The sequence below is a fragment of the Cebidichthys violaceus genome, unplaced genomic scaffold, assembly GCF_023349555.1.
Source record: "Cebidichthys violaceus isolate CVI_PGR_0920_01 unplaced genomic scaffold, fCebVio1.0.p SCAF_14, whole genome shotgun sequence".
NCBI classification, from domain to species: Eukaryota; Metazoa; Chordata; class Actinopteri; order Perciformes; family Stichaeidae; genus Cebidichthys; species Cebidichthys violaceus.
Window position 1 is genome coordinate 15,505,527 of NW_027176307.1, and position 10,395 is coordinate 15,515,921.

General features: G+C 42.6%; 1 protein-coding gene across 1 annotated transcript; it reads right to left on the bottom strand.

Moving 5' to 3' along the window:
- Positions 1-3,045: 3,045 nt before the first annotated feature.
- Positions 3,046-7,206, bottom strand: LOC137871343 (5-hydroxytryptamine receptor 1B-like). Its single transcript, XM_068709134.1, has one exon. The coding sequence runs from the start codon at positions 6,820-6,822 to the stop codon at positions 5,689-5,691; it is 1,134 nt and encodes a 377-aa protein (XP_068565235.1). The 5' UTR covers positions 6,823-7,206; the 3' UTR covers positions 3,046-5,688.
- Positions 7,207-10,395: the final 3,189 nt, after the last annotated feature.

Sequence of the window (10,395 nt, forward strand, 5' to 3'; positions counted from 1 at the left end):
GAAACGTGCTATAATTGGTTTATAATCCAGGTAATCGTGAGCCAGGACGAGCAGGGCTGACATTAAGGAAGTCAGGTGGAAGTTACAACAGCCTGGTCTCCTAACAACCACGTCCACATACAACGAAACTGCATTTTCAAATTAAGTTGTGAGGGAATGTAATTTCTTCCAGATAATGTTTGAATTTGATGTATCATGAATGTGTTTAATCAAAGTTTGTGGAAGATCGTTGGGATGGTTGAAATAAACACAGGACCCAGGAAACCGCTGGTCATGTCCCATGTGAAAAGTAATTTACACAAAACATGATCTTTGAGTAAACCTAACCAACACTTGATTGAGAATGTAGTTTCAAAACTGCAAAAGCGGTTGCATTACGTCATTGCGTTACATTGTTTCGTTTGCGTTGCGTGACGTTGTTGGGTGACGTCGTTGCGTGACGTTGCGTGACGACGTTGCGTTACGTTGTTGCGTTACGTTGTTGCGTTACGTTGTTGCGTTACGTTGTTGCGTGACGATTGCGTGACGTTGTTGCGTTACGTTGTTGCGTTACGTTGTTGCGTGACGTTGTTGCGTGACGTTGTTGCGTGACGACGTTGCGTGACGACGTTGCGTGACGACGTTGCGTGACGTTGTTTGCGTGACGTTGTTTGCGTGACGTTGTTACGTTGTTATGCAATATAACAAACAAATTAAGTTCAACCCAAACCACAATCTTTTCCTAAACTTACAGGAGTAATTCATCAGGTTATGAACTGCAGGGACTTGAGTAGTAGCACTGATTTTTGAATGACATGGAGTATTCTAGGTTTCTGGTACTTTTACTCGAGTAAAGGATCACAGTTCTTCTTTCACCGACAGTCATGCTCCACTTCTAAGCCCAAAACACAGAGGATGAAGTTCCAAAAAAAAAAACAGGAAAGTGTGAACATCCACAGTTCTTCATCAGCTGAGCCGACTCCATCTGCTGAAGAAAACAGTCGAAAGCTGCAGAAACAGACTTTTAGAGTTCAGCCATAGATGGAAATGACTTGATAAGAGAGACTTTCTTTTTTTGCAGTTTTATACAATAAAATGTGAAAGGATCCACTTTAACAATCCTCACATTCAGCTTCATGCAGCGTAGGACTGTGTTGTCACCGTCGCTTTCAAGGCCAAAACACCAGAGAGCAAAAAAATGAAAAGTGTGATACCATCAAAAAAACTGTGGCTGCTCTGCAGACAATGAGCTGTGAACGCTGGTGAAGCTCAGAGAAGAGGAGGCTGATTAGAGGATCAGAGGACGTTTTCTGGTTCAGGGTTGAACATTTCCACCCTGAAAATAAAGCTCGTCTTCACGCTTGTCCTTAAAATCACGTCCTAAATCATTTCCTACAGAGCAGACTGGAACATTAGACGTCACAACATCACAAGTGTGACGTTTACATTTGTGTTTCCTCGACAGCAGCACAGATATTCAGCCCAAAACCCTGAATTATCTGCACCTTAAATAACATGGAGCGTCTCGTTTCACGATCAATCCCCTGAGCGTTTGAGAAACAGGTAACATCAGCTCTCCTGCTTCATCTCTATTCCAGTCAATGTGTTTATTTGGCTTCTGCAGCACGACACGCTTCCAGCAGGGCCCGTGTTGCCATGGTTTAGCCGAGCATCAAACCATGGCATCAACACAGCGGTCCGATCGATTTCAAAGGGAGCCAACAATATTAATTTTTGACAAAAGGAAAGAATGACATCGGCTCAGGCTTTCTCCGTCAGTCTCTGAGAGGAGCCCGTTTCTAATGGGATGAAGATTTGATGGATTTTTCTTTTTTGTCTGAGCCGGTTCAACGTGCTGGCGCATTTAAAATCAAGATATCCACCATTTTATTTAAGAAAGCGACGACGGCACAATGTTTTGGTGGAAGATGGCAAATCCCACAAAAAGCAGCAGTGAATGTGTCTTTTAAGTATTGTGTGAATCACAGCCTGACAGCTGATAGAGCTCCATTAAAAACACATCAGTGAGCCTTCATCACCGTGACTCAATCCCAAATACAAATACTCACTCGAGCACCAAATGTGGATTAATCCGCCGCTGAAAATAGTCCCCCAACGATTGCAATATTTGCTCCAGTTTGCTTGATAAAAGAACTACATTTACCAGCTGTTTTAGGAGACTACTGATGCGTGTTTTTATGTTCTCTTTCGGGTCTCAATGCTCTTGGTTGAAAGCTAAGGAAAGATGTTTTTTTTCTCGTTTAAATAATAAAGGCACGATGTGGCGTTTATGACCACTAGTAGCGCTATAGAGCAGTGATTTTAGGAGCGGGTCTTGTGAGCTCAAAGGTGACCCGACACACAGACATTTAACTAACCGCTAGCGAGTGAACGCGGATGTAAACGGGATTCAAATTAGGTTTAAAAGTGGGCTTTACAAATACTTTAAGAGGATTAATTAAATACATTCAACTCGTTTGTTTGACGCACAAATGTTTTGACGAGAAAGCTCCACAGGACACCTTTGACGCCCCAACGCGCAGACGCTGAGGGTTGGTTGAGATGGACAAAAACAGGAACAGGTCAGCGTGAGTGGGAGAAGACTGACTTGGACTTCTGCAGAAGTCAGATGTTTTCTTAACAGTTTTGTCATTTCTTCCAGTCTGAACACAGCTCACACTTAAACCCACTTAGAGTTGGTATGCAGTGTTGAAAAGGGACACTACAGCTTTAAAGCAGAGCACATAAGGTCTCGAATGCAACAAAAAACAACCCTCCTCCCTGTACCACGATGTGTTGTGCACATTAATAAGTAGAATCCGTGCGTTTCGTGAGGCATTCATCGCTGACATTTCCCTCATAGTTAGGTTTCTTTCCCCCGCCGGTTAATTACGTTAGAAAGCCGTCGTTAAAGTCCATCGACTCACGTCTGTGAAACGTTTTCATCACCAAGCGGACCAGAACACCGGTAGAGGAAATGTCAGCGCTTTAAGGCCCTCGTGCCTCAGAATCAGAAGAAACAGAGAATGTGGGCAAACTATCATCAACCTCATGATGCCATAGACCTTTTTATTGATTTGTTTATTTTTTTTCAGTTTTCACAACAGCAGCCGTGCTTATTTTGTGTGTGTGTGTGTGTGTGTGTGTGTGTGTGTGCTCTCGAGTGGGTTGGATGTGATCCTCCAGAGCAGAGCGGTTACAGTGCAGCGCCTTATGTGTGCAGAAGCGTTGTACAGCAGAAGCTGACCTGGACGAGATCCACGGAGCCACCAGAAGAGTTCCACTGAGCGGATCAATACCGAACACAAAGAGCTGCAGCCTTAAATATCCAACATGGCTGCTGGAGATTAAAATGAATAAATAAATAAAATAAAGTCGCTTTGCACGACGAGATGAGGCAGTGTGGTCACGAGTCTCTGGCAGCCATCTTTGATTTGGTGAGGGGAAATGACAGCGAGACTCTTTTACTGGTGCAACAAACTCTTTTCTTTTTTTCCTCCTTAACTTTAATAACAAATGCATTTTTTCAATTATTTTTAAAAAATATATTTTGGGTACATTTTTTGGGCTTCTGTTGCTAAGACTCGATGAGCTGATTGATACCACTCTCATGTCTGCGTGTTAAGAAGCTAGAGTCACCTGGCGGTTAGCTTAGCTTAGCATAACGACAGCTAGCCGAGCTGCGTCCAAAGTTTAAAATGCACCTACCAACACATCTACAGCTCAGTAAATGAAACATGTCACAGTGTATAGGTGTATGTTTTTTTTTACTTTGCGCTCAGCCAGGCTAGCTGTTTCCACTTGTTTCCAGTCTTTATGCTAAGCTAAGCTAATTGTCTGTAGCCAAACACTTAAAGGGGAACCTGTGTTTCCAGGTGACGTATGGAGCATATGTTTTAATAAGGAGTTCAAGTCTGATAAAGGTCCTCGGGTGACGTCAGCGGTCGAGCTGCATTGTGGGTAATGTAGGCGCCAGGAAGAACAACAACGTGTGTAATAAAAAAAGAGGATATTTGTGGTTCTGCTGCTTCGACATGAGACTGATTTTAATTGTTGCATCAAACTCTCAGCAAGAAAGCCTCAATAATACATTCCTTAAAAGTAGTTTCTGAGATCAAAATTTGCTAAATTATTGCTAAAATATTTTCTCTATATTTAATATATTTCTTTTTACTTTTAAATTATATTTCATAACATCTTATTTATGGCTTCTCTACCGTTGCAAATCGTGAGCTATACTTCTGATAATTCCCTTCCGTTTAATTTAGTTTTTGGGCCTAAAGAACAATCACATTTTATGAATTTTGAAGCTAAAAAAATCAAAGAATTTGCCTTCAGAGACTCACCATGTTTAATCTGAGTGTGTTCACGTCGTTAAAACCTCCAGATTTACAGAAGTAATGCCCAGAACAGAACCTCGGTGATACGGTCCTGATGATTTCCATCTCCAGCACTTTGTTGTTGTTGCACTTCTTGCATCTTTTTTTTCTACAGAGATTCTTCTTTCAGTTTCCCTTGAAGGGATCAGCAGCAGCTACAGCTTGACATTTAGCATGTGGCGGTCTGGTGGGAGGAGCCGGGTGATTCGGATCAGAATAACATTTTCCAACATTTTAAAATATCATCTTCTAGTCTTTGTATAGGTTTTAGTTTGTTTCTTCTTCTGAGGCCTTGGATTTGGAGTTGTGTTGGTTTAGCCTGACATGGAATGGAACATCGAAGCTCATATCAACAATTAAGAATGCATCTTTAACAAGAGGGCCGCTAGATAAGAGTGGCTTTTTTTTTCTTTTATACAACACTGGCTCTTCATTCCCTCAGAGACGGTCACGTTGCACTATTTTACAGCATTCGGCTGAGCGACATCCAGACTCTTCAGCAAAATGAAAGTCAAAACCACACTGATGCATACAGATTCGTACATTTACACTCAGTTTGGAGCCTTTTGTGTTAAAGTGAACACCAGTCACAGCAAGAAAAAGAAGCGATAGAACATACACTGGCCTACGAGAACAAAACCAAATCTGTGTCTGTCTCTTAATCTCTAACTAAAACCATGCTCTTCTCTCCATCTGGGGCCAGGCACATCTGAGGAACAAAACCACAAAAAAGCGTGTTTGTAGGCACCAGTATTTCCTATTATTGAGTCAGGAAAATTAAACATAAATCTTTTTTTTTTTTTTTTTGCCCTTTGGGCTTGTGGTAGCTTAGTCCTAAGCTGTTTGTGCTTACAAGCCAACTGACGTTGACTGTCAAACTCTTATGGCAAAGTGAGTCTGCAGGCTGCAGTCCAGTGCAGCACGTACAGAGGGGGGGGGGGGGCTTTCTCCAAGTCATTATAACAACACCATCCACTGCAAACCAGTCTGCAGCTCCCAACATCCTAACACCCACTGACAGTTCTCTCCTGCAGCAGCAGCAGCAGCAGCAGCAGCAGCAGCAGCAGCAGCAGCAGGCTGTTTTTGTTTAATTCCCATGGTTGTGTTAACGGCAGCCATTCTTCTGCCACCACATGATGACACGATGCAGGCTGGACGGCAGGTCAATGCATCGCTGCAGCCGCATTGTCATCCACAATGTGGCTGTTTGGAGACGTTGTCCTGGGGGGGGGGGGGGGGGGGGGGGGTAATCTGTGGCTGATGGAGGGTTTGATTCAATTTTACACAGATGATTAGAGGGGGGGGGGTAATCGTGGCTGGTGGTCGTCGCTCATGCCCTGCAGCATCTGAACCGTATTAGTTTGTGGAACGCCTGCTTGAAGTCCTCGTTGGACATGGTGTAGATGATGGGGTTGATTAGAGAGTTGAGGTAACCCAGCCAGGTGAAAATGTCAAATAGCTCCGGGTGGAAGCAGGACTCGCAGACAGGCACTAGAAGGGTGTAGATGAAAAACGGGAGCCAGCAGATGATGTAGGCTCCCAGGATTATTCCCAAAGTTTTGGTCGCCTTCCTCTCTCTGGCGGCGGAGATGCGCTTCTTCTCCAGCAGCGCGTCGGACACAGTGACTTTGACTTGGTTCACGTTGGCGGACGAGGTAGTGTCGCAGGAGGAGGCGTCGTTCGTCCCGTAGTTCAGCGAGGTCGTGGACGCCACGGAGCCGGGGGAGTTGGTGATCAGGTGCGCCGAGGTGAGCCTCTTCCCCGGCTTGTTGTGCGACTGCTTCAGGATGCGCTTCCGTGCCTCCACGTAAATCCTCCCGTACAGGGCGATGAGCAGCAGCGTGGGGATGTAGAACGCGCCGAAGGTGGAGTAGATGGTGTAGAAGATGTGGTCGGTGTTCACGTTGCACCTCGTCACCTCCTCCGCCTTCACCTGGCGCCAGAAGAAAGGCGGCAGGGAGATGGAGATGGCGATCACCCAGGCGGTGGCGATCATGCCGGCGGCGCGCCCCATCGTGCGCTTCTTGGAGTACTCCACCGCGTCCGTGATGGCCCAGTAGCGGTCCAGCGCGATTACGCACAGGTGGAGGATGGATGCCGTGCAGCAGGTTATGTCCGAGGACAGCCAGATGTCGCACATCACCTGCCCCAGAGTCCAGGTTTGGCTGACCGTGTACAGCGCGCTGATGGGCATCACCAAAATGGACACCAGCAGGTCCGTGACGGCCAGGGAGGCGATCAGAAAGTTCGCCGGGGTGTGCAGCTTTCGGGATTGGTAAATGGTGGCGATGACGAACGCGTTGGAAAGCGTCGTGGCCAAAGTTATGAGGGCTAAGGTCACGGCCAGACCCCACTGGAGAGCCATGTTACTGTCCTTCTCCTCCTCTTTCGACGTGACATTGCCATGGGTGTAGTTGGTGGAGATGTTCAACAGCTCTCCGTAGACGACACTGGCATGCTCCATCCCTCTCCACCGGTCCCTCGTCAGACGCCCCTGTCATTGAGCTCAAAGCAAAGCCCGGAGATCGCCCTGAAACCGCCCAGATATTCATCCACCGCTCGCGTGTCTCGCCTCCGGGAAAATAAAAGCGGCTCCATCTCCGGCAGCGGCAGCTATCCGACGATCAGACGACAGCTTTCTGCCTCCTCCTCTTCATCTTACTCACTTCACCCGCAGCATTTTACACTAATTCATCAACTTACACATCCGAGAAACGAAGAAGAAACGGCTCACAGAGCGGCCTCTCCATCACCATCACATCTGTCTCTGAGAGGCGCGAACCACTTCACTCCTCATCAGAGTTCAGAGGAACACAACGAATCTCTGGAAGCTTTAATCCGGTCAGAGTTCCTCTCAAGTTCAGAGCCGCTGAAGTCTGAGTCCTGCTTTTATACTCTCCCTCTCTCTCCCCCGCTCTCTCTCTCTCCCTCCCCCTCCCTCCCTCTCTCTCTCTCTCTCTCTCTCTCTCTCTCTCTTTCTCTCCCCCTGCCCTCTCTCTCTCTCTCCCTCCCTCTCTCTCTCTCTTTCCCTCCCTCTCCCCTTCCCTCTCTCTCTCTCTCTCTCTCTCTCTCTCCCCCCCTCTCCCCTTCCCTCTCTCTCCCCGCTCTCTCTCTCCCGCTGTCTCTCTCTCTCTCTCTCTCTCCCCGCTCTCTCTCTCCCGCTGTCTCCCTCTCTCTCTCTCTCTCTCTCTCTCTCTCTCTCTCTCCCGCTGTCTCCCTCTCTCCCTCTCTCTCTCTCTCTCTCTCTCTCTCTCTCTCCCTCTGTCTCCCTCTCTCTCTCTCTCTCTCCCTCTCTCTCCATCTCTCCCTCTCTCTCCCTCTCACTCCGTCTCTCTCTCTCTCTCCCTCTTTCTCTCTCTTTCTCCCCCTCCCTCTCCCCTTCTTTCTCTCTCTTTCTCCCCCTCCCTCTCCCCTTCCCTCTCTCTCTCTCCCCCTCTCTCTATCTCTCTCTCCCTTTCTCTCTCTCTCTCTGAAATGTGATGATAAAGAACTGTATATTGTATATATAGTATATATATATTGTATATTGTATATATAGTATATATATATTGTATATAGTATATATATTGTATATATATTATATATATAGTATATATATATATTGTATATTGTATATATAGTATGTATATTGTATAGTATATATATATATATTGTATATTGTATATATAGTATGTATATTGTATAGTATATATATATATTGTATATTGTATATTGTATATATAGTATATATATATTGTATATCTAGTATATATATTGTATATTGTATCTATAGTATGTATATTGTATAGTATATATATATATTGTATATCTAGTATATATATTGTATATATAGTATGTATATTGTATAGTGTATATATATATATTGTATATCTAGTATATATATTGTATATATAGTATGTATATTGTATACTATATATATATATATATATATAGTATATCTAGTATATATCCTGCTCATAGAGGGTATGAAGGGTCTCAGGTGGATCACATGAACACAGAGGAGGTGACCTCACCTGTCTGAGACCAGATAACAGCTGATGGTATCAAGCAGGACTCGACTCAGTGCTGGTGGTCTCCTTTGTTCCTGTGTCCTTCAGATGTGTCCAATGAAGAGCTCCTTAACACCTCTCTGTGACTCGTTCTCTATCAACACAATCATAATCAATACAGTCATGATCAATACAGTCATGATCAATACAATCATAATCAATACAGTCATGATCAATACAGTCATGATCAATACAATCATGATCAATAAAATCATGATCAATACAATCATGATCAATACAGTCATAATCAATACAATCATGATCAATACAGTCATGATCAATACAATCATGATCAATACAGTCATGATCAATACAGTCATGATCAATAAAATCATGATCAATACAATCATGATCAATACAATCATGATCAATACAGTCATGATCAATACAATCATGATCAATACAATCATGATCAATACAGTCATGATCAATACAGTCATGATCAATAAAATCATGATCAATACAATCATGATCAATACAGTCATAATCAATACAATCATGATCAATACAGTCATGATCAATACAGTCATGATCAATAAAATCATGATCAATACAATCATGATCAATACAGTCATAATCAATACAATCATGATCAATACAATCATGATCAATACAGTCATGATCAATACAATCATGATCAATACAGTCATGATCAATACAGTCATGATCAATAAAATCATGATCAATACAATCATGATCAATACAGTCATAATCAATACAATCATGATCAATACAGTCATAATCAATACAATCATGATCAATACAATCATGATCAATACAGTCATGATCAATACAGTCATGATCAATACAGTCATGATCAATACAATCATAATCAATACAATCATGATCAATACAGTCATGATCAATAGAATCATAATCAATACAATCATGATCAATACAGTCATGATCAATACAATCATAATCAATACAATCATGATCAATACAGTCATGATCAATACAATCATAATCAATACAATCATCACCGTGATATCTGACAGTTCAATGCTAAAAGATAGTTACTATGTTTTATTAGTAATACAATGTATTTGTATAGAAAGTACAAGTATCAAAGTACTCACTCTGCAAAATGTCACTCAAGATGATCATGTTTACACACAACTTTGTATCATGTGAAATATGATTTTAAATATTATTATAGTATATAATATTAATATAGTTTCTTTAAAATAAAAGTAACAAAGAAGGACAAAGTAGCAAAAATAGATATATTTAAGTAAAGACAAAACTTAAAATGCTTTGTAAACTGTTGGGTACAGCTTATTATGATTATTGTTGTTATTATTGTTCATCTTTAACATTGAATTATATTTTATAAATTGATGTTTTGTGCGGTGAATCTTAATTTGTTAAGTAGTGTAACTTTTAAAATGTACAATATGTCACTCTAAAAAGTATAAATCAGAACATTGAAAGACTCAAGTATCTAAACAATAGAGTGCTCAATAAAAACACTCAATTACTTTCTATAAAAGAGTCTCATGGTGAAGATCTTCCTCCCTCCTTCCTCTTCCTCACCCTCTGATCTTCTCCCATAAAGGCCCTCTGCTGGGTCATAGTGCCCGAGCGTTTCCTCTGCAGAGAGGCTAACATGCTAACAGGCTAACAGGGTTCAGCACCGCGGACAGCTCCCTCCTGGTCTCTGAAGAGGCTCCAGACTCTCGCTTCACCTTCTAAACAGCTGGTTCTAGTTTCCTGAAGGGTTGATGGGTAGAAAAAAAACATGTTGGATTATTGAGTGGAAGTACTAATACCAAACTGTGAAAATATTCTGCTGCAAGTAAAATTCCTGCAGTAAAAATAGGTTGTGTGCGTTTTGTCTCCACCATCGATTTATCCGTAATGAACTTACATTCAGGGCCATCCCATCATTTCTTTTGTTTCTCAAACTATTTTAATATTTGAGGTAAATTACCAGCCTGTTAAGTCAGCATGAGTTCTGCTTTTAGGAGGCGGTGCTGCGTGAAGCC